The 25,729-nt window shown below is 40.8% G+C and overlaps 1 protein-coding gene across 1 annotated transcript; it reads right to left on the bottom strand.

Annotated features, from left to right (window-relative positions):
- Window positions 1–370: 370 nt before the first annotated feature.
- On the bottom strand, window positions 371–24,099 carry LOC146348067 (uncharacterized). Its single transcript, XM_084851639.1, has 9 exons — window positions 24,019–24,099; window positions 17,007–17,158; window positions 13,279–13,463; window positions 10,236–10,345; window positions 7,208–7,274; window positions 6,619–6,745; window positions 6,236–6,484; window positions 3,235–3,427; window positions 371–1,475 (listed from the first exon to the last, which is right to left on the bottom strand). The coding sequence occupies exons 1-9, from the start codon at window positions 24,097–24,099 to the stop codon at window positions 429–431; spliced, it is 2,211 nt and encodes a 736-aa protein (XP_084707765.1). The 3' UTR covers window positions 371–428.
- Between the last annotated feature and the right edge of the window lie 1,630 nt (window positions 24,100–25,729).

The raw sequence follows: 25,729 nt of genomic DNA, 5'->3' as shown, positions 1-25,729 counted from the left end.
AAGCCAAGGAAAGCCCTTTCAATACTGACATAATATGGATAGTGAAGCTATGGAAATCTGGTTAACTCATTACAAGTCTCAGTTTCCCATCTGGAAGTGGAAACAGCACTAGAAGCAACATCACATTTTGTGATATTATAGTAAAACACCAGATGGCACACAACATCCTCAGAACCGTTACTGCTTCAGCATGTTTTTATATACTGCCTGACAATTATTGCATTGTTTATAATAAAAACTCATGTGTTAAAGGTTTAACAAAATATCTCCCTCACTGATTGCAATTATTCTGGACTACATCATGGCAACAAATCTGGATACAGTGTTTATTGTACAGGTTTATTAGCAGTGCTGAAAGCATTCCATACAAAAACAGTAATTTCAGAGGTTGGTGCCACATCTTTCTTTCCTTTGTACCACTAGTTCCCTCAAGTATTAGGCTTCTGCATGCTCTGATCCCTATGGCTTTCATATGCATCAAATTGTGCTGTTGGTATACTTATAACTGGAGAATGAGCGGATGTAACACTTTGCAGTAAATGTGTAGCCAATGTTCCTGATTTCTGGGCCTCAAAGCTATTATCTACTTCTTGAAAGCACCTTAGCGATGATGAGGTCAGCCTGCTTATTCTCTTGCTGCTTTCTTGGACTCCAGACAGGTAATTCTGTGCTGTGAATTCAGTACCACCTGGTCTGTTTTCATTCAGGAAAAGTTTCTTGTCAGAAGCATCCTGATGATACTCTTCAGAACTGTTGCTTTTGCTTGGTTCAATTTTAGTGCAATCATGTATTGGTGGGGCATTGTGAGCTGAAAGCGAGAGGTCATGGCCAAACAGTTCACCTCCAGATCTATGAATTGGAATTGGCTTTGAGATGGGTATGTAGTCCAGAAAAACCATTCTACCTTTCCTCTGACTTTCTTCAACTGAAGTTAATGACTTTTCAAAAAACCCTGGAAGTTGGGACTTTATTCCTGAAATCAGACCCCTAGATGAAGTGTTATGGTATATATTACAATTAGGATTCACTCCATATACAACTGGGATGTCTTTGTTACACTTTGCCATGTTCTGTTGAATATTTATTTCTGTTACCCTATGTCTGCTAATAGTTCTAGTGACGTTTCCACCTATTTTTGGAACAAATGGTGTCTGTTTCTGAGAATGTGCAGGGACATCACATGGTGCTCTCTCCACAGATAAAATCTGAATGGTGATGCGTTTTGGTTTCCCAGACAACGTGGGCTTTTTCTTCCTCTTTGCAGTTACATGAGAAGGGCAGGTTTTACTTCCAAGTATTGCAATAGATTCATTATAGTTATTTTGCAGAACTGTGTTTAGGTGCATTCGTACTTCACCCCTCTTATTCACATCATAGAATGCTTTATCTGCATATAAAGAAAGCCATCGATTCAAACCATATTTCTCAATGTACCCTTCATTGTGACAGAAGACGGGAAATGATTCACTCATTTTCTAGAGGGATAAGAAAGTGAAATGTTAAAACCTTTCTCACCAACAATCATACTCTCACCTGAACTTGGTGCTTCTATTGAACTACATTTAAAACAGCATTTATTATTTATTATTAGCCTTTATACACTGCCTTATCTACTAAAAAGCCATCAAAGCGATGTACAAAAAAAAACCCTGTAAAACAATTAAAAAAAGAACATAAAAATGGTAAAAACATTTATCACCTATTTTAAAAAAAAGTTTTAAATGTAAGATTTGTATATTATCCTTCAAGGAGTCCAGACCGGCGTTTCAGCCTGACAACAACCCTTTGAGGTTGGTTAGGCAGTGAGATAGTGACTTGCCCAAAAATACACACTGAGCTTCATAGATAAGCACAGCTTTGATTGACCTCTGGTTTCTCACATACAAGCCCAGCATTCTTGGCCACTGTACCACACTAGTTGCGTTTCTGTGGTTGTAGCTTTGGTAAAATATTCTATCAAAAAACAGATGTAGTCATTTGCAAGACAAAAAACAGCAGTCCTATATAACTGAAGTCTTCTGACTTGTTTATAGTCCTAGACTATCCTGGGAATGTGCCAACATGAAAATTCAGGCTTATGGACTAGTGTTCATCACATATTTTTCAATAAAAATGCACCTTATGCTTCATCCTGGCTAGCCCAACCTCCTAACAGCAAATGTCCATATTGTATCTAATGTTGAAAACTCTTAGGAGTGTTTAAATTCAGAATATGCAAATCCCGTTCATGTGTATTCTGGTGTTTAATAGGTACCGCCTCGGCGGGAAAGGTAACAGCGTTCCGTGCACCTCGGTGTTCAGTCATGCCGGCCACATGACCACGGAAGCATCTTCGGACAGCGCTGGCTCTTCGGCTTAGAAATGGGGATGAGCACCGCACCATAGAGTTGGACACGACTGGTTGGGGACACCTTTACCTTTTACAACAATCAAGTCAAGCATCTGAGCTGGGATGCTTCCAGAAGAGCAATGTGCAATATTGTGCAATGGCTTTCCTACATTCACAAAATTTTACAGGTGGTTTGGACAATGCTATCTTCCATGTTTAATCCTCCTGTGTCTTCCCACCATTTCTTCTGATTTTTTTTACCAGAAAAAATCCATAAAGGAAGAAAAGGTGAAATGGTGTTTTTTGATAGTAGTGCTTGCATCTGTCTAACTGGAAGCGCCCCATGTCCCTTCTTTCCATGATGAACCGCAGTTAAGTACCATAATCTATCTCTTCTGTCATGCTGCTTGCATCATTTGTTCCCTCTCCTTTTATTTCTAGCTTCAAGACAGTGGCTTCTGTCTGCACAACACTCCCAAATCCTCCTTCCTGTAGCTTTATTAGCTAATGTCAAAATTCAAACGACTAACAAACCATTAGTTTCCACTGCTTTCAGTGTGTGGTTTCAGAGTTGCAACATAAGTTGCATTCACAATAACTCATGCAGAAATGAATTTTCCCAAATTTAGTGCAATATTTTAACTCCACTCTAATAAAATGGGCATACCCATGGGTTCAGATTAGCCAGTCGTTATATGACATGTCAGTATAGTGAGAACAGCATAAAACAGTGTAAGAATGTAAATTATACTACCATCAGCATTAAGAGCTACCCAAACAACTTGGAAATCTGTACCTATGTGTCAGATGGAGTAATGAGATTGTCTTAAGGGAATAGCTTTCACTGGCCTACAGAATCTCTAAAACTCATTAAACAAGGGGAGGGAAAGAAATGAAAATATTACCACTGGACTTTGCCATTTTTCTCTTTGACAACCAGCTCTGATTACTTTGGCATTTGGTTTTTCCATTTCATCCTCAATGCACAAAGGTATAGAGGGTTTCTTCTTTTTCAAAGCATTGTCTTCGAAGTGGATAACACTCTTCTTAGTCCATTCTCTCTCGTTAGTTAAATATTTGGAGGGAAGTGTGTCTTTGCTTTAAAACAACAGTGTTAGTAATAAGAAGACAGTCAACATTTAAATAAACAATATTACTAATAGCTAGTTCCAATCTGAAAACAACACGTTTCAAAAGTAATATGTTCAGGTAAAATGCCTTTTGCCAGACCACCAGACTAAGTACTGATCCGTATTGTCCAATGCTACAGTAAGGTTGAAACCATAATAATAAGAAGAATAATAATAAGAAGAAGTTTGCATTTCAAGCACTTCCACACATCAGTCTCAAGTAATCCTCACAACAAACAACCCTGTAAGGTAGATCAATGTTATTGTCCTCATATTGTATATAGTGGCTCCTGGCATAGTGGGTCAGCCTTCATGGCTGAGGTGAGATTTGACCCCAGGGATCTCCTAGATTACAGCTCTCACATCTCATTTTGAAATATATTCTCCATGTTCCATAGGTTCAGGTGCATCCTATACACATTGGGGCTGCCTTGTTTTCTCCTTTGTGGCAAGAAATGCTTCGTGTATGCAATGGAAAAGCTTCTTGCCTGTGGGAATGATTCTCTGGCCCATAAGGGAGAAAAGGACATGTGTATATTGGAGCCTCATGGAGCATTGGATTATGGGTGCTGATTCTACAGGCAGGCTGTGTATAGGCTCTCTTAGGGACAATAGCCCATTTCACATGGTACATTTTAACAGGTGCATCACTTCCACTGGACAAATAACATTTCAAACAACATTTGAAGTACAGTGCAGACATATTTTTAACCTCATTACTCTATAAATAATATTTCAGGGAGCCACAATTGACCTCATGTCCCTGGCACATGTTTCTGCTGGAGTGTGCATGTGTGTGTGTGTGTGTGCGCGCAGGGTGGGGGTGGGGGGCAGGGAGCATGCATTTCAAAAACTACAGTTTTAGCAGGTCTACAATAAGTACCTATTAAAATCATAATATATGAAGTGTCCCTTATATTTAACCTGTGCTTATGGAGTGGGACCCACAGGATCACACAGGAAATATTTTTAAAACTAAAACCAACATTGTCAATGAAGTTATATTATTCTGAAAGTGTTGGCAATGGGCACCTGTAGACATTGTGCACTGCTTCTGTGTTGTTTGTAGGAACCAAATGCAAAATGAACACCCCCAAGATCCCTAGGCAGCCTCAGGACTTGTCCCAACAACCCCTAAGTATGAAACATTCCAACTCACACCAAAAGCCACATAACATGATATATTAAAGGCATTCTTGTGTGATTCAGATGCCAAACAAAACCTCCTTAAAAGGGTGGGGAAAATGTACTGGCGTTTCATGTGCTCAGTTTGTACATTCACCTTCTTGGTAAACAATGTGTGTGCAAGGGGGGGGGCATTCAGAGGCAAGCTGTAACACTTTAGGCTCTGAACAATTTGATATGGGTTAGTAGCAAGTAAAAGAGAGGTTACAGAAATTTAGTTTGGAAGTATGTCTGTTATATTTTGTCAGGAGTTTTATTATTTTGTGACAGTGTTTTATTTTCTCGCATTCAAAAGTAAAAAAAAACAAACAAACTTCTAAGCTTGGGATTTTCCACATCACTGAAGGACATTTATACCACAGAAAAGTTGACAGGTCCATGGACTGTGTGGGCTTTAAAAAGAAAACCATGGCCACCACTAGGCAGTATCCAAGGGTGTCAGTCTGCAAACTCAAAGAGCACTAGCAGACCTCTGCCGAATCTTTCCGTTGTGCAAGCACTTGCACATTATGCTTGTGCAACCAGTTTTGCAACTGTGCTTACGTAAACGTAAATTTAGCTGAACCTAGTTTCTGCTAGCACAACATCATTTGCACTAGCAGAATGACACAGCTGGATACAGCCCCTTGATATAACTTACATTTACTTCATATTTGCGGGCAGGGCATGGAGATGGGCAGTGATAAGAGAAATACGAAACTGTTACAGCCACATATGAAGGTCCTCATCAAATCATAGTTCAAAAACTCTATGCTTTCCCTGCACTTTATATTTACATACAGGACTTGTCAATAAGCAATGTCTAGTTAGATAGTTTGTGCTGAAGATTGTCTCTAACATTTGTTTGATGCAAGTCCTTGATCTTGCCCTGACAGAAGCACATAGTGTAATAGACTTGTAATAGATTACGCTTATATTCCCTGTGTATCCCTATAGCAACGTCTTATTTGAACGAAGTTAAAAACAATATCTACTGAGCATATACACATTTATGATGATGATAATGGACAGTTTTATCTATAACAAGGAGTGTTTTCAAATGGAGGACTCCTAGCCTGCCAAATCAACAGATATTCTGGCTCCTCCTCCTTAACAGATTGTTTCTGGTAAGAAAAAAGCTGGCAAAAGCTGTGGGAAAACACAGGAGGATTACAAATGGAAGATGACCATGTCTGGACCTGTGTAAAATTCCACGTTTGAGGCAGGGTGATGACAGCATAAAAGCCTCTCTGGCCGCACTCTTGCTGAGGCTTACTATGCTAACGCTTGAGAGCCTTACCATGACTGGCTGGTTTCAGCTATTTTTCCCCCCAAGTGAAAAGAAATCTGCTCTTAAAACCCCCCCACAGACCATAGTTTATGTTTCCTGGTTTCCTTTGGATCTATGAAGATCCAAAGACCTTTGCTTCCCACATGCTATACGAAAATAAATAACTGCAAGGTGCATGCAATGCCACATTACTGAGAATTCTGGCTTATCATTCACAAGCAGTGTTCTCATGCACTTGGTTCCCCCCAGAGGTGGGAGTGGCTAAACTAACCAGAAACTACAGAGGAAGCAAAAGCTTCCAGTTATGTCTCAAACCCATACCTTGGCTTGGTGCTCTCCTCACAAACCAGGAACAGAAAACCAACTTGAAATCCTGGCTTCAGACTCTGTTGGTTAGGGGAGCAACCAATCAGGTGTCTAGGTTCAGACATAACAGGAATTCCTAGCCATTCTGGCTTTTCATTAGGTCTAAATGAGGCCACTGTGTTAAAATTCATCTCCTTTTGAGACCTCATTTCCATATGAAGAAAAAATAAGTCTTTATGCACATTTAAAGCATATTGCCCAGTCCTGTTATTAGAATTGACACCTTATATAATAAAAATGTGACAAAAATGAAGGAATTAGATACTGTTCTAAGACCTGGTATTATAACAAGAAGTTAAGTTTCATGTGCACTATATTTTCCAGCTATGAAGAGTTACCTTGCATTCGGATCATCTGGTGACACATGGCCATTTGTACAGAAATTGGCTTTACTCTCCCTTCCCAGAAACTGAGCAGCTTGGTTTCTGGCTTCATCATAAATAGTGGATTGATTTGTTATGTTACCTGAAATGACAGCGGGTTATATGATGTGATTGGCCACCTTACTCTCAAAATATGAATCTATTATTACATGTTCTTTTAATAAAGTTTTAAGTATCAAGTTTGTTTGTATCAGTTATGTATAAGTTGAAATTTAACTGGGTTATTAACAGAGATATGATTATGCACTCAGGAGACTATTACATTTGTTTTTTTAAAGCATACAAGATATATATGGAACAATATATGCAGAAATACATGGATCTGTTAGCCCAGTTATGTCAAATGCTGTTTGTTCAGAAACTGTAGCTAGTCTTTCCAGCTGTTAAATCTTAATATCTGTAACACATCTACAATTGATTCAACTGTAGTTGGTTTCTCACTGAGATGATTATCTCACTGTAAGATGTGAAGCACTTTAAATAAGAGTGCCATTTAAATGTTATTGTTATTGTTCTCAATATTTTGTACTTATTTTTCTCCAACCTTTTTTCTCTGCGACAGTTGTCTGTCCATTCCGACTACTGGTTCGTGAAAAATTCATGTAGTATTGCTGGAAAAGATGTGGCAAAACAGGCTCATATATCACTTTTGGAGAGCGTATCCTAAGATACTAAGATACTGTGCAAAGGTATTTGCACACATTAATAAACATGCAGGGTGTTTATTTCCCTTTGATCCTATGACATTCTTGTTGGGTGTTATGGATAAGAAAGCAATGCCATTAATTAGAATGGAGCTGGTAGCCCTTCCTTTAATAGTAGGAAATTTCCAAATTGCAGCAAAATGGAAAAATAAAAATCGTCCTACTATCAAAGAATGGTATGACAAGATATGGGAAATGTTAACTATGAATAAGATATCACATCAGTTAGACACTACAGCTAATCTCATATTTAGCCTGCATCCTAATCACACTTACTAGGGAGTAAGCCCCATTGAACACAGCGCGAGCTACTTCAGAGTAAGCATGCATAGAATTGCACTGTTAATGATGATTTTATAGAAAAATGGTGCCTAGTACTAAATGTAGTCCATTCAGGTAACTACAAATACACAAAAAAATCCTGTGGTGCATGTTGCGCTCCTGATAGACAGAGGGCTCCGAGTTCAGAGAGCTCCAGGTTCAGAGCCCTCTGCCTAACATATCCCCTGCTGGGAAGAGCCAGACAGGGAGAGAGGTAATTTCAACTCCATTCCTCCTTTTAAAATGCAAAAAGCAGGAGAAGGGCTTCTGAGCCTGTTTACCTAACTTACCTTTTGGTGGGTGGGGAACGGACTGGAGAGGCCATAGGATATTGTGTATGATGCCAAGATCCACAAGATCTCCTCCTCCATGCTCATGGCTCTGTCTACAGGTGTAGAGGAGGTGATCTGCAGCTTTTTATGTTGCCCTAGACACTAAGGACCATTGGATTGCTTTCCCTGTTTCTCTTCAGTAGTACTTTACTGATCACAGGATATATATTTGTTACTGATTTCCCTTATAATTTGTACCCAAGCAAACCTTTGTTAAATATTTTACTATTTCTGACTATTCTGATTTCTTTCCTTATTTTTAATTTGTTAATGTATGTAGTCTATTCTGAATCATGTCCCACTTAAGAGGGACTGTGGTATTTACTTTAGGGCACAATCCTATGCATGTTTAGACAGAGAAAAAGCCTACAACAGGAGTTGTAGGCATTTTCTCTGTCTAAACATGCATAGGATTGTGCCCTAAATATTGAATGAAAATGTCTAAAACAAAGACTGCCTCTCTCTCTCTCTCTCTCTCTCTCTCTATATATATATATATATATATATACACACACACACACACACACATAACACATACATATGAAGGAATCAGGACCAGGTGGCAGTCAGAATGCTTGACACTTCTGTCCCCCAAGAGGACAGCCATTCCAACTGCAGTCTGAACCACTAGTATGAAGTGCAGTATGAACCACTACCCAATAGCACAGAACTCAGCTGTCTGTGACACAATAAGGTCCATAAGTAGAACAACCCATGCAGATTTCTAGTATCATTGGTATAGTGTTGCAAAATAGCCTTAGCTAAGTGAGTTCCTCTTTGATCTCATCACCTCATGTCATCTGGCTTGCTTCCCTTAGTTGTGCTAGACTTACATAAGAGCAGTTGGCTGAAAAACTAATAAGTTAAAGCTATGCTTCTTTAGGTTTTCACCATTTCAACATCGTAAAGCTTGGACTTAGGAAAGCAAGAGATCTATTGAAAGCAGCATGTTTTTGATACTGAACATTAGAACAATTTGCTGTAAGAAAATTATGCCCCTGATATTACTGTTTTCCACCTCTTCCTCCTGATGCAATCACATCTTATTTGCCAGTTCAAAAAATTGAGCGTTCTCAAATGTATGATCAAATGTGCTGTCTTCAGCATTACTTGAGGAGGTTTTAAAGGAGAGCACCATTGGGTGTTTTGTTTTTTGGTTTTTTTGCAGAGATCTGTGGAAAGAATTAATTTTCCATTATTATTATTATCTTTCCAAGGATGTTCATCTTATTTTGATGTGCCTTTTCTCCTTGCAGACCAAGACAATCTCGTGACAGTAAAGTTAGCGACATTTTTAGCAGCTGCCAGTAAAATAAGGTCTATTATGGTGTTTTACGTTATATCTTGTATAATGTTTGCTTTGGTAATTGTATCTGTTTACAATGCAATCTTATACATATTTACTCAGAAAAAGGTTCCATTGTGTTTAATGGAACTTGAACAATAGTAAATGAACATAGGATTGCAGTCTTAGTTGCACTTTTATGTCAAATGTATTTGTATATTAATTGTGATGGCTGATGTGAATACATTATTTTCTATCTATAACAATGTATACCTAAAACAAATGTTAATTGAAAAAAAGATTCCCTTTTAAAATTATGCTCTTCTATGCATTTGGTTGAAACATGGCTGTTCAGGAAGGTATTTGGTTGAATGTTCTCCTGGCTTGTTATTTCAATACTGCTCCTTTTATGATATGTTGTTTGAAACTGGATTATTTTTATGTTATTATGAAGCTGTGTTTTGTAAGTCACCTAGAGTTCCCCTGGTGCAAATAGGTGGGGTATTCATTTTTAAAACTAAGTTAAAAACTAAAACTTCATTCAGCTAACAAGAAGAAAAACATAACAGTATTATTATAATAATGACATTACATTTCTATACTGCCCCATAGCTGAAGTTCTCTGTGTGCTAAATCACTGTTCTATGTAAATTTGATCTAATTAATTAATTAATTAATTTTCTTGTAGCAAATTGTTCTAATGTTCAGTATCAAAAACATGCTGCCTCAATACATCTCTTGCTTTCCTAAGATGAAGATTTATGATATTGTGGTGAAAACCTAAAGAAGCATAGCTTTAACTTATTAGCTTTCAGCCAAGTACTTTTATGTAAGTCTAGCACAAGTAAAGGAAAACAAGCCAGATCACATGAGATGATGACTATAACTCTGTGCTAAATCACAGTTCTATGGAAATAGCCAGTGGCTCACCTCTGAGACCCTTTTTGGTCTTCTCTGAACGTCTGTGGTGGAATGAGCAGGTTTTAGTTTGGGGTTTTGCTTCAGGATCATGAAGCCTCCATCTAAAGCCTGTAGGTTCCCTTTAAAAATATAGTATGAAAGAAAATTGGAATAAATCAACATGTACAGCATTTTTCCATTAGAACAATTCAAATTTTGGCTTGTCTTCAAGGGGACAGTATTCCACGATTGTAGAGCAAGCATCAAGTTCACCTCTACATGTCCTTAACATACATCTGGAACACTCATATGGATGGTCAAGAGAGTATTATCCATCAGTTTTAGGGCAATTCCATGTCCTATAGACTAACAGCAAACTCATTCTCCAAATGTAGATCCTTATGCAGCCAAATTAACACAAGAGCTAAGTATCATCAGGCTTGGGAAAACTCTGGGTTTATAGAAGTAAAAAAGCCTTTGGGGGGGAAAAACCTGAAGGGGTGGTGGTGGCAAACAGCTCAACAAGGACTGAGCCTATTCAGTGGCCATGGAATGCTGACTGACTGTTTGGGAGCACAGGCAAGGAGATGGAAAACAAGGGGGAATGGAGTATCCTGGAAAAGGGCATGATTAATTAGTTGGAACTCTGATCAGGAACATTCTGCACTGAAACATTTTGTTGCAGGTCCCATTTGTATGATGTGGGATCATATCATACAAGGTTTATCACCAGCTGTACACTTGACAGGGAGCTGCAGCCAGTGTGGTGTAATGGTTAGCATGTTAGATTAGGCCTGGGGCGACCCCACTCAGCAATGAAACTCACTGTATGACCTTGGGCCATTCACTATTTCACAGCCTAATCTATCTCAGCGTTGTTGTGAAGAAGAAAAAAATAAGGCTAAGGGACGGGGATCACTTATATCCCACCATGAAAGGTGGGATATAAGTTTAATCCATCCATCCAGGCTTGCTGATAAGTGACTGTATAGGATACAGATGTTTCCAAAGACATGTTTGTCTCATTCACACATTAGGTTTTTGGTGTACACCTAAAATGTATGTATACTTATATACAATGTTTGAAGCAGCCCACAGAGGCTGAGTTGAACAATGGGGAAGCACTGTCTCTTATGCAGTGCTACGTCATAGCTAAATGCCCTCTCTCAGGTGTAAAACGGTAACATAATAATCATAAATAAACTAACATTACGCTTACTACTGCAAGAGATTGAGCTACTGTTCTGCATTTGTCTATTGTGTATGCGCCCACAAAAGGATGTTTGTTATACAGAACAAAATATTTAAACAACAGAATGCCAGCATGTAATGCACTATGAAAATGAAATAAATAAAAGTGATTCATGAAAGAATTCAAGAATCATATTATGACAGGAAGTTTAGACATCAGTGTTTCAAAGTAACACAATTCTTCAGCCAGGCATCCCCATATTCTGCTCACAGAATTTGTGTAAATGTATTCTGTCACATTACAAACTGTAATGTTTTACTACCTAGAGCCAGAGGGACTGGAGAGAAGAAAGAAATTAAGTGTTAGAAGGCAATGGGGAAAAAGACCAAGTAAAAACTGGGGTTGGAGGGAGAGAGATATAAAGGTGTCCCGCCTTTGCCTAGATGACTTCTAAGGCACACAACCTTTTTGCAAATTTTTGCCTGTCCATTTTCAAGTTTTCTTCTGCAGTCCTCGGAACTAGGAACTTGCACTTTAAAACTGGGATAATGCTAAGCCCAGGATAATTGTGACAACCCAACCCCTCCCCCCCCACACACTGCTGCTTTCTGGAAACACCTCTGAACAAAGACCATGGCCAGACTGCAATAGCCCCCAAAATCTACATCTCTACGTATTCATGGCTGACTCAGCTTATGTTGAAAAGATATTTTAGAAATCACCTGGAGGGTGCTTTACCAGGCCTTCCTAGGCTATTGATTGGTACATTTTAATTTTCCTCCCTAGGAACTGCCCAGAAGCTCCCCACCCCCAGATCTGTCTTTGTGAAATGTTGCTTTGTCTTCTCCAGGTGGTTGGCAGAGTCAAGGCAAAACTCTTCCACACCCTGGAGTCCCAGGTGGGCTTCATCCCCACTCCCACCTGTCAGCTGCTTTGGTGAGTTACTCAGGGATTCCTGACAAGTGTTAGCAAGTTAGCTTGATGTAGGGATGTATGGATTGTGTACAATACGTTCTGTCTGTGTTTTGTGGATTGTCAGGCACCTTTTGTTCCGTCGTCCAGCCATCAACGGAATCAGATTTTTGTTTGTTTCCAAATTTGCACATTTGCACAATTTTGCATGTGCACAAATGCACAATCTCTCCCCAAATGCATTTCCACACTTTAGCTTATGGGGATGCACAAAAATGCAAATTTTCGGCTGGTTTAAAAGAAAAAATTGCATATTTTTCTATGACGAAATTTGTGCAAAATTTGGGAGAGTTAGAAAACTGGTCCACAAGTCTGTGGAATCACCTGACAGAGGAAAAGCCAGTCAGTGGCGGAATCCATGGGTCAGATTCATGAAAATCCAAATTCATTTGTTTCCGTTGTGGATTGCTCCAACATCTCTAGCTTGATGTTTCATGTTATGTTTAAAAGCATCTGACTGTTTCTCAACTTCTCTCTGTTTGGTTCTTTAATAAATATATTGAATTGCAAAAAGACGTTTATTTGATTGTCTTGCCTAGCCTGGAAGAGTTGTCTTACTCAAGTGCTAGACTGCTTGGCAAACATGCCAACCTAGTTGCTAGGGAAGTAATAGGAAGCTCTGAAAAGGGCCCTTCTCCATATATAAAAACCATAATCCTTTTTGGATTTTGGCTAGGGTAAGGGATATTAAAAACACATGTGAGTGGTGGCAGTGCTACTTCTGAGAAATATAGACAAAAAGGTGTCTTGCAGCCTGAACTGCCTTGTAGGGTTGGAGGCGCAGACAGATTCATTTGTCACAATAACAAAAGTCAATAAATCCAGATTCCACAGTTAGTTATTTGGTAATGGCCAAGGCACTTCTAGACTCCCAGTTTAAAAACAAATCAATAAAAATAAGAAACATACCTCTCTGATCACTTGGTTTACGTTTCAGGTAATTTGGAGCACTAAATGGCCTCACAGCAGGTTTGCCAGAATCATTCTTCCTAGTTATTTGTGTTGATGACCCAGATTCAGGCCTACAAGTACTAAAAGGACACAGCTGTAAACTACAGTAGGAATCTTTATATGGCTGAACACAATTAAATTGCCTGAAAAAGGCAGCAGAAAATAACTATCATGGTTTGTCTGCTTTTAGGGTAGTTGATTCTAATTAGCACTTTTATATTAATGGGATTCATTTTTGAATTGGACACATATGTACATATTCTAGAGAAGTTGTGTAGGGGAAGCTGATGTCTTCTTGTTGGATTGTGCCTGTGTTGCAAAGGAATAACTTAGCACTCAAACCACAAATTGTGGTGACTTCCCCACCCCCGCCCTACTGATCTTGCAAGATCAGGGCTAGTGTGAGCCTACCACTACAGAAATCTTGATCAGTGCTATAAAAGCTCCAATAGATCTTCCATGGTTTCACTATCATTTCACAGGAGTCAGGGTAGGAGAGAGTTGTGTTGAATTCTCCCCAACTATTTCTTATGGGCAGAGGTGAAGATTCTTGCACTAGAAGAAAAAACGAATGAGGAAAGCATGCTGAGGAGGAAGAGGAACAGGCTGAACTCTTCTCCCTGTCATGTTAGTTTTCTAAGTGCAAAATATTTTGTTTTTAAAGTTAGGGAAAATATTCAAACATTTGATCCTACGAATAGCATGAAGTGGTACAGCTTAGGAAAGGTGTTACCCCATCTGAGATTGTGTTGAATGTATAAACTGAATTCCATGACCTTGAGATCTGTGGTAGTTTGCTTGTAAAAGAAACTGCTGGCATAACAATCGTGCAGTTGTGAAGCAGTCATTTCAGGCTAAGCTGTGAGATCCCAGGGGAAGGTCATTTTCATGTTTTGTTTTTTGCTTTGTTTTTATAAAGTTAGCAGCAGAAGGATGGGTTTTAATTTTTTTTACTTCAGATACGAAAATGTCCAAGGTTAGCACAGATCCTGAAGGCTGCATTTATACACACATGTACACACACAGGGCCAGCCCAAGACATTTTGCTGCCTGAGGCAGAATAGCAAGTAGTGCCCCTCTCCTCAAATCAAGGCGTTTTGTACCCAAGTCTGGCCAAGTGATTTTGGCACCTGAGGCAAAAAATCCCATAAGCGTCTCTCCCTGGGAGTAAAAATGCAACAATAATACATTAAGGGTGCAATCCTACAGCCACTAGTCAGCGGCTAGACAGCCATAGGATAGGTTGGTTCCCGGGAAGCCGACCCCCACCCCTTCCCACTCCGCCTCGTGGGCAGTGCGGATAGGCTTTGCACTCATAAGAGCAGCACAGAGTGGCAAAAACAGAGCGTTCCCGGGGGTGGGGAGGTCAGAAATGCCAGTACGACACATTCTAGGTGTTGTCCGGCCGCCGCTTCCCTTGCTACGAGGTCCCATGGCTAGACAACTGAAATCGGCTGTCTAGCCACAAAAGCAGAGCGGGGGGAGCAAGGAGGACATCCACTCCTCACCACTCCTCCCACCCTGCAATGGATAGGCAGTTGCCCCCGGGGTCAGAGGCAACCATCGATCCACATAGGATTGCTCCCTCCATCATTAACAATTTGCTGCTTTTCATGTCACTCAAACTCTGCAGCCTGAGGCAGCTGCCTCACTCTGCCTAATGGTAGGGCTAGCCCTGTGCACACATATTCTGCTACATCCATGTGACTTTGTTTGGAGGACTGGTCCGTGAAGATGAAAAATAACAATATATGTTTTTATTCACAGTATCTGGATGGTTAGGGGACCACAAAGATGTTCTTCCACAGCCTCTCCTAGCCCGGGTCCCTGCAGACATTTTGGAGTACAACTCACAGCAGTCCCAGCCAGCATGGTCAGGGATAGTGGATTTTGTAGTCCAAATCATCTGGAGGGGCCAGATTGGAGAAGGTTGTGACTAGGAAGAAACCCTTTTCTGCTCACAGAAGAGCTGTGTCCAACACAGGGGAAGAAAGCTAAGTGAGAAAACTGACCTCAATCCAAAAAAGCTCTTCCATTTGCACGAGCTCTTCTGCAAAACTTTGTACAAGCTCTTCCTCAATGCCTTTTTATAACCTACTAGATTTTGTGCTAGAGCTTGTATCTTCCTTTTTTTATCATGTTTCTCATACTGTAACACAAGCCCTCATTCTGTGTGCGCACAACCCCAAGCACTGCACTGTGAGAAGCCTTCCACTAGTGCTTGCACAGGAATCCATGAAACAGCAATAATACATTTCTGCTTCCATTCACAGTTCTTTGGATTTGTGATGTGTATTACCTCCCAATGACCTAGGAGACTCTCAGGTGTTAAAAGAATGAATAAAATACAGCCAATTTCTTCTCAAGTGGAATTGCTGCAACCATTCTCTGTTTTGCCACATTGCCCTGGCTGGGCCAGGAGCACCCTTAAACTTTTAAAATTTGAACACAGTAAGCAGGTTGAGGGTAAGGTGACGTGGGGGAGAACTATATGGAAGGAATCTCCAATAAGGAGGCACACCACAGGTCACTAAATTATCAAATGGGCGTATTTTATTCATAGGTCAAAAGATCAGGGTTTACTGACAGAAAACATTGCTTAATATACAGAATATACACTCAAGCCTAAAAGGAAGAAACCTGTTCCCTTCTGGATGGGGATGATGGGAACTGTAGTCCAATACATCTGAGGGGCACCAGGCTGGGGAATGCTGACCTGTCTTTTCTCTTTCTCAGACTAACTGCCTCCCTAACTGCCAATGAGGCTGTGTTCTCTCCCCGCTCCCCTCCTGCATTCTCTCTTGACAGACCATTTCTCAGGCCCAGCTCTTACACCTTCCAGATCACTTTGTTACGGATCAAAGCCCATATTTACTTCTACTTTTTTATCATGGCTCTTCATATTTTATGGTGGTTTTAGCCAATTTTTATTTCAATAATGTATTATTTTTATCTTAATTGGTAAGCCACTTTGAGAATTTTATCAAACTGAAAGGTGGGATATAAGTTCTATTAATAAATAAGTAAACATACAATATAACATAATATAACATATATATATATATATATATATCCCAACAATATGCTTAAGAGTTTTCTGTTGCTATTGGTCATAGTTGCATAGGTTATGTGTGCAGCGTCATAACCTCTGAGGAAGCCAGTTTTTCACAGGAAATGCAGCACAATAAAACCACAACACCACTGCTTCCAAATTTGCATGAATGCACTAACACAGAGTTATTTAACTTTATAGAATTAGTAGAATTTACAAATGTTAAACAAGTGTAATTTTAAGGAACACATTTAGACTGTCCTGGATATGAGTAGTCTTAAAATCAACAGTACTTCCACATTTAAAACAAAAACAAAAACATTCTAATATCACCAGTGGGTAGCTGCTGAAACCAAAGGGTGAGGAACATTGTTGCATGGCAGATATTTGAATGTGCTCCTTATTTTTGTGACCCAAACATAGCCCTTTCTCCATTGTATTTGATTGTTAATTTGCCCAGTGATTATATAATAAAAGTTGTCCAAGGAATTCCTGTATTTGATCAGTCGATAGGCCAATTCTACAATGTATAGTAGCATCCTCCAGCCAAAGTAGCTATGTTTGTCCCATGATATAAAATTGATAATAAATACCAAAAATAAATACCAGCTTACGTAGAAAGAAGGGAACTCACCTTTCTGGCTGCAGAGCTGAGCTCTGTTGAGTAGACTGAATTTCTGAAATACTTGATTTTAAAGCTTTAGATGATTCAGAATCCAGTTTAAAGTCAAATGTCAGTGGATTTCTCACATAGGGGTTTAACTGCAGTTTCCCAAGCTTTCGGCACTGTGTCAATAATTTAAAAAAAGCAGATGCAACATTCATTCGTATATGCTGTTACATCTTACATGTGCTCTCCATTTTCACAAGGGCTAGAAAGTTCCAGAGCAGCATTACAGGTGGTTTTCTGGATTGGAATGAGTATTAGGGATCTATGGTACTTTAATATTTGTTTATTTACATTCATGCAGGTTGAGCGTGGAGTTAGCAGGGAGGTCCTTCTTTAGTTGCCCCACCAGGCAAGGTGCAGCACAGCTGAGTGGCTACAAGTGAAAAGGCCCCTTTCTGTAATGGCACCCCAGATGTGGAATGTTCTCCCTGGAGAGGCTCACCTGGCACCTACTTTAATGTCCTTTCATGCCTTTTTATTTTCTCTGGCCTCTTAAATCTTGCTGTAGCTTTTAAATCAGGTTTACCTCTTACGTTTTATTCTCTGCTCTTTTTTTCTTATGAGCCTCATGTGGCACAGAGTGGTAGGCGGCAGTATTGCAACCAAAACTCTCCCCACTGAGTTTGATCCCAGCGGAAGCCGGGTCCCAGGTAGCTGGCTCAGGTCGACTCAGCCTTCCATCTTTCCGAGGTTGGTAAAATGAGTACCCAGCTTGCTGGGGGAAAGGTAGTCCCGACTGGGGAAGGCAATGGCAAACCACCCCGCTATAGTCTGCCATGAAAACGCCAGCGAAAGCTGCGTCCGTCTAGGAGTCAGTAATGACTCGGTGCTTACACAGGAGGAACCTTTCCTTTCCTTTCTTTTTTTTATCTTAATTTGTTTATTTTAATGATACACCACATTTTATCATATTAATCTTTTTATTGTTGCTTTTTAAAAACTTGATTTTTAACAAAATAAATGTTGTATTTGTTGATTGGATCCAGATTTAGGCATGGGGAACTAGGCTGGTGGAAACGGATTTCTCTACCCCTTCCTCCCCACAGCAATCCTTTCACCCCCCTGAAATTGCTACACAGAGAGTCAGGGGACCATGCTGAATGGGATGAGCTGTGTGGGGTGGGGGCAGAATCTCCAAAAACTGGGCAGAAGCACCTTCTGTGAGTGAAGCCCTTCCATCTATGGAAGGCAGATCCTGGATCCAACCTGTTGAGCTGCTACACCAGCAGAAAACAGGGCTTTCTGCTTCCTTTTTAAATTCAGGATCATAGAATATTAGGGTTGGAGGGGGCCTATAAGACCATCAAGTCCAAGCTCCGACAGACTCCCTTTACACATGCTTCCTGCCTCCCTTTCCTTCTTATCTGAGTCTTCCATACGTTTCATTGATCTAGCTCCTTTTATTGCAGCGTTCCCTTTTTCACAGAGGGAGCTCAAGCAGAACTCAAGCGGAGTAATTTAATAGCTCATTATCTCTGATCTATTTAACAATGGAATAAAGGTCACTTAGTGCAGGAGACGTCCTGGAGGTTAATGACATCATTTAAAGGGCCTGCAAACTTCCATGGGTGAGCAATCTCAGTAGCAGGATAAAAGCTCCATGTAAAGAAGCCCATTATGTGTGGAGGCATGTTACAAGTTTGTATTGGGCACAAAGAATTCTTATTTATTATTACAGTTTTTCCTATTGCAAGGAATCCAAGGTGATTTTCATGGTCATCCTCCTCTCCATTTTATCCTCACAACTATCCTGTGAGGTAGATTAGGCTAAGAGTCAGTGAGTGGCCCAAAGTCACCCAGTGAGCTTCATGGCTGAGTGGGGAGTAGACCCCCCATCTCCTGAGTCCCAGTCCAACACTAACCACTATGCCATGCGGGCTTTCAGTGCTTGGGCACCAACCCGCATCACTATAAGTTCAATGTAACATGTGAAATGGGCTAAAGTATGAATGGCTGGGCGGAGCTGAACTCTCCCTCTTCTCCTGCCTGATCTCTCAGTGCTCTATAGTTGCAGGGATTTTTCTTATATTATGAAACTTACAGATGTGAGCAGGGCTGGGAGAGAAAAGTGCCTGAAGTGATGGAGTACAGAGAATTAAGGCAGGAGAGAGTGGGCATCGGCTCCTATCTTCTATACAGATCTTTTCTTACAAAAAAAAATCAGCCTCCACTTCACCCCTTTCTTTATGCGGGGACGGGGCAGACACATGAATAAGTACAGCAAGCATGAGGAGCATGGCGTCAACACTGCATAAACTCTACATGCATGAGGGCGAACCCTCTGTCACTGCAGGTACATTGACCCAGCCCTTTGGATCTTTCCTCAGCTCTTTGGATGCTCCAGCATAGAAGTACTGATTATTTTGAAAAACAAGTTTTCAAAGAATGAGTCAATTGCATAATGAAAACAGCATGGCTGTACTGTCAATGAATGTTATAACTTTGGTTGCAAGAATAAATCTGGCAGCATGATGGGAAAAGGGCAGTGAACTTTGAAATCACTTTTGATGTGTTTGACTTGTCTTCATGTGAGCTGTATGTATCCTGCACATGCAACTAGATTTGATAGCAGTTTTTTGTTTTTTTTTAGATCCATAGACTAACAGGATATACTTTTGTGTAAAGGAGAAACTAGTTAGATGTTTAGCATTTGGCAAGCCATTGCACAAGTGCCCTGAAAGTAAGGAACTGGCCATAGTTTTACAACTGGAAGGAAAGCCTTTAATTATTAATGTGTGGAACCACATTTCCATATACAGAGGTCTGCGGATGTGTGACCCATGTAACATGCAAACTAGACCATACTGACTAGTTTGTTCACAAATACAATCAGACACAATGAAATCATCCTTCTGTCTGTAGTTGCTGTAGTTTCATCCTGCACTGAGCAGAGGGTTGGACTAGGAGCATCTCTACACTAACCTAAAATCCCGCATTTAAAATGGGGCTTTCTGCTTCCATTTTAAATGCAGGATCACAACAGACTCCCTTTACATGTGCTTCCTTCCTTTCCCCCCCCACTTTCCCCCCCTATCTGAATCTTCCATATGTTTCATTGATCTAACTCCCCTTATTGAGGCTTTTCCTTTTTTATGGGGGAGCTCAAGCAGAACTCAAGCGCGGTAATTTGATAGCTCATTATCTCCGATCTTTTAAAAAATGGAATAAAGGTCATTTAGTGCCGGAGATTCCCTGGAGGTTGACAATGTCATCTAAAGGACCCACAAACTTCTGTGAGTAACCAATCTCAATAGCAGAATAAAAGCTGCATGTGAAGAAGCCCTAGATGACTTCTAAGGTACCTTCCAGCTCTATGATTCTCCAGCCTGCTCTCTTAAGATTATTTCCTGCATGCCTTCCTCATGCAATGGGGCAAAAGAGTGAATCCCAGGCTTGGGCACACCAAGGCTTGGGTTCCCAGCATACCTTGTGTCACCTCATGCCATATGCATGTACTTATGTACATCTGTAAGCCCAACCTGCATATTATTGTCCAACTCTATACTTTTTTGTGGCAGGAAGATTGCACACGCAGGCATATGCATGTACATATGACGATGGCCACACACAAGCTTGAGAGTCACTGTTGCACCTTGCTGAATATAGAATCTGTACACTGGGACTTGCATACTTACCCTTAGAAATCTAATTAATAATTAGTCATTCACTAAGGCTTTGTTACCCCTTCATGGATCACTGTCTTGTTGTGGTGAAGGGGCTTGTGTAACTCAGTGAAGCCATAAGCTATGCCGTGCAGGGCCACCCAAGACGGACAGGTCATGGTGGAGAGTTCTGACAAAATGTGGTCCACTGGAGAAGGAAATGGCAACCCACTCCAGTATTCTTGCCAAGAAAACCCCTTGGAACGTATCACAAGGCTAAAAGAGATGACGCCGGAAGATGAGCCCCTCAGGTCGGAAGGTGTCCAATATACTACTGGGGAAGAGCAGAGGGAATTTCCAAGTAGCACCAGAAAGAGTGAAGCGGCTGGGCCAAAGCCAAAAGGACAGTCAGCTGTGGATGTGTCTGGTGGTGAAAAGAAAATCTGATGCTGTAAAAAACAATATTGTTTAGAAACCTGGAATGTAAAATCAATGAAACAAGGTAAGCTGGAGGTGGTAAAACATGAGATGGCAAGATTGAACATCGACATCTTGGGAATCAGTGAACTCAAATGGACAAGCATGGGCGAATTTAATTCAGGTGACCATTATATCTACTACTGTGGGCAAGAATCCCTTAGAAGAAATGGAGTAGCACTCATAGTCAACAAAAGGGTGGGAAAAGCAGTACTGGGGTACAATCTCAAAAATGATAGAATGATCTCAGTATGAATCCAAGGCAAACCATTCAACATCACAGTAATTCAAGTCAATGCCCCAACCACTGAGGCCAAAGAAGCTGAGGTTGATCAGTTCTATGAAGACCTACAACACCTTCTAGAACTAACACCAAAAGAAGATGTCCTTTTCATCATAGGTGATTTGAATGCTAAAGTAAAGTCTAGAAATAACCGGGATAACAGGCAAGCATGGCCTTGGTGTACAAAATGAAGCAGGACAAAGGCTAATAGAGTTTTGCCAAAAGAACATGCTGATCATAGCAAACACTCTTTTCCAACAGCACAAGAAGCGACTCTACACATGGACATCACCAGATGGTCAATATCGAAATCAGATTATGTCCTTTGCAGCCAAAGATGGAGAAGCTCTATACAGTCAGTAAAAACAAGACCTGGAGCTGACTGTGGCTCAGATCATGAGCTTCTTATCGCAAAATTTCAGCTGAAATTGAAGAACGTAGGGAAAACCACTAAACCATTCAGGTATGATCTAAATCATATCCCTTATGAATATACAGTGGAGGTGACAAATAGATTTCAGGGATTAGACCTGATAGACAGAGTGCCTGAGGAACTATGGACAGAGGTCCGTAACACTGTTCAGGAGGCAGCAACTCAATCCATCCCAAAGAAAAAGAAATGCAAGAAAGCAAAGTGGCTGTCTGATGAGGCTTTACAAGTCGCTGAGGAAAGAAGGGAAATGAAAAGCAAGGGAGAAAGGGGAAGATATACCCAACTGAATGCAGATTTCCAGAGAATAGTAAGGAGAGACAAGAAGGCCTTCTTAAATGAACAATGCAAAGAAATTGAGGAAAACAATAGAATGGGAAAGACTAGAGATCTCTTCAAGAAAATCGGAGATATCAAAGACGTTTTGTGCAAAGACGGGCATGATAAAGGACAAAGAAGGCAGGGACCTAACAGAAGCAGATGAGATTAAGAAGAGGTGGAAAGAATACACAGAAGAACTATACAGGAAAGATCTGAATGTCCCTGATAGCCATGATAGTGCGCTCATGGAACTTGAGCCGGACATCCTAGAGAGTGAAGTCAAGTGGGCCTTAGGAAGCATTAGTAACAACAAAGCTAGCGGAGATGACAGTATTCCAGCTGAGCTATTTAAAATCCTAAAAGATGATGCTGTTAAAGTGCTGCACTCAATATGCCAACAAATTTGGAACACTCAACAGTGGCCACAAGTCTGGAAAAGGTCAGTTTACATTCCAATTCCAAAGAAGGGCAACGCCAAAGAGTGTTCGAACTACCGTACAATTGTGCTCATTTCACATGCCAGCCAGGTGATGCTCAAAATCCTACAAGCTAGGCTTCAGCAGTATGTGAACCGAGAACTACCGGAAGTGCAAGCTGGGTTTCGAAGAGGCAGAGGAACTAGAGATCAAATTGCCAACATTCGCTGGATTATGGAGAAAGCATGCGAATTCCAGAAAAACATCTATTTCTGCTTCATTGACTACGCTAAAGCCTTTGATTGTGTGGATCACAACAAACTGGCAAATTCTTAAAGAGATGGGAGTACCAGACTACCTTACCTGTCTCCTGAAAAACCTGTATGAGGGTCAAGAAGCAACAGTAAGAACCAGACATGGAACAACCGATTGGTTCAAAATTGGGAAAGGAGTACGACAAGGCTGTATAGTGTCGCCCTGCTTATTTAAGTTATATGCAGAGTACATCATGAGAAACACCGGGTTGGATGAATCACAGGTCGGATTTAAGATTGCTGGGAGAATTATCAACAACCTCAGATATGCAGACGATACCACCTTAATGGCAGAAAGCGAAGAGGATCTTAAGAGCCTCTTGTTGAGGGTGAAAGTGGAGAGTGCAAAAGCTGGTTTGAAACTCAACATTAAAAAAACGAAGATCATGGCATCTGGCCCCATCACTTCCTGGCATATAGAAGAGGAAGAAATGGAAGCAGTGACAGATTTTATTTTCTTGGGCTCCAAGATCACCGCAGACGGTGACTGTAGCCATGAAATTAAAAGACACTTGTTCCTTGGGAGGAAAGCTATAGCAAACCTAGACAGCATAGTAAGAAGCAGAGACATCACCTTGCCGACAAAGGTTCATATAATCAAAGCTATGGTTTTCCCAGTAGTAACGTATGGTTATGAGAACTGGACTATAAGGAAGGCTGAGCGCTGAAGAATTGATGCTTTCGAACTGTGGTGCTGGAGAAGACTCTTACAAGTCCCCTGGACTGCAAGGAGGTCAAATCAGTCAATCCTAAAGGAAATCAACCCTGACTGCTCACTGGAAGGACAGATACTGAAGCTGAAGCTCAAATATTTTGGCCACCTAATGCGAAGAGAAAACTCCCTGGAAAAGACCCTGATGCTGGGAAAGATTGAAGGCAAAAGGAGAAGGGGGCAGCAGAGGATGAGATGGCTAGATAGTATCACCGATGCAATGAATATGAACTTGAGCACACTCCGGGAGAGAGCGGAGGACCGGAAGGCCTGGCGTGCTATGGTCCATGGGGTCACAAAGAATCGGACATGACTTAACGACTGAACAACAACAAGGCTTTGTTGAAAGTTGTAACAATGCAAGGGAGAAACATATATTTCAAAGCCGAATTGTAACTGTTTCTATTGCCTATATACTTACCTCAACCATGCCATACTTGCTCAGTCTTTTCTTCTCATACCGCTTCATAACATCAAGTTTTGCCAGCACTCTCTGGGTCATGTTTGTTGTTCATTCCCTAGGGGAAAAAGGTGTTGTTGTTTTTTAAGAAAATAAAAATTGGAAAGAAAGGAAGAATGAGTAGCAAGAATGAATCTGATGTGCTGGGGAATGCAAAGTAGTATTCTTTTCTTAGGGATACCGAAGCATCCCTGACCATTGGCCATGCTGGCAGGGACTTCTGGGAGTTGAAGCCCCAAACATCTGGAGATTACCTTCTGCCCAGCTCTGCTGTAGAAACCCTGGTTCTCCAGCCTTTCTGCATATGAATTTAGTCATAACTGTATAACGTTAAGTTGACCTGCCGGTTGTCATATCCATTCATTCATATGAACCAGTGTGTTGATAGTATAGTGCTGAAAAACAGTTAGCCCAATGCAGTGATTTTATTTGAAGTTATGGGGAATGCTAGTGTACAGGCAGAGCTGCCTTGCTTGAAAAGACTGCCCCATACATGCCAATGGAGGCAGATCCACATGCACATTTGTATAATCCATCAAGATGAGAACCCCCAAATAGGCCACCAAGAGTAGAAAAGCAATGTGCTGCAACAAAGTAGATTCTTAGGGAGGGACCATAGTTCAGTGGGTAGAGTATATGTTTTACACGGAGAAGAGCCCAGGTTCAGTTCCTAGCATCTTCTGGTAGATCCTGCCTGAAACCATAGAAAGCCACTGCCAGTGTTGACAATACAGCCACGGCTAGATAGACCAATGGTTTGATTCAGTATAAGATAGCTTCCTTTGTTCCTAACAAGAGACTGTATGGTTAGTATATTCAAATCTGAAAGTGCCTCTGTTCTGAATTTCCCTGAAGAAGGGCCATTAGGATCCAAAATGCATGGAATTATCCTAAACATTTTCTCTCATTTACCCCTATTGTTTTTCTACTCTTGGTTGCTGCATTTATTTGCATGGATGGACCTGGTGCCCTCCAGATGTTTTAGACTTCAACTCTCATCAGCTCCGGCCAGCATGGCAAATAGGCAGGAATGCTGGGATATGTAGTCTGAAACATTTGGAGGGCACCAGGTTGGGGAAGGCTGCTGTAAAGTAAAGCAGGTTCCAGGACTGGAAGTGAGTCTGACTGGGAAGAAAACATGACCTGGAGAGAAGAGCAAAGGTGGACATGCATCTTTCACCTGTCACCTTTCCACATGAAATCCAACCTACCTTTTACAGGTGCTTTGCAATGGCCCACATTTGAAGACATAGGGCTGCTGCTATCATGTGTGCTTCTGCCTTTAAGCACTTAATCGTTTACTCATGTCCCAGCGATTTCACTGAGACTTAAGCATGCATAACTTTCTGTGAATTCTGCTGAATGCCCTTCACTCTAGGCACATTATGTACAGTGTAACCTAGATAACAATCTGGCACACTGTGCATAGCATGTTATATGTTATCTAGGTTCACAGACACACTGTGTGGTTTGGACAATCACGAAGTCCAGACATCGTATTTGAAATCATTCTTCAGTGGAAAGAACTCAGTGTACGGTTAGATTTTTCATCAATGCATTCATGATCATGTTGGGATGAATAAACACAGCTTTCAGCATGTGGTGTTCTTAATTATTTTGACAATATGGAGTGGCTGGCCCATAAGGACTATAGAATGTAGCACATAAAGAG

This window comes from Heloderma suspectum, chromosome 4, assembly GCF_057233095.1.
Source record: "Heloderma suspectum isolate Gila_16-S chromosome 4, 16-S_ref, whole genome shotgun sequence".
Lineage (NCBI taxonomy): Eukaryota > Metazoa > Chordata > Lepidosauria > Squamata > Helodermatidae > Heloderma > Heloderma suspectum.
This window is presented reverse-complemented; position numbering and strand designations above follow the sequence as displayed.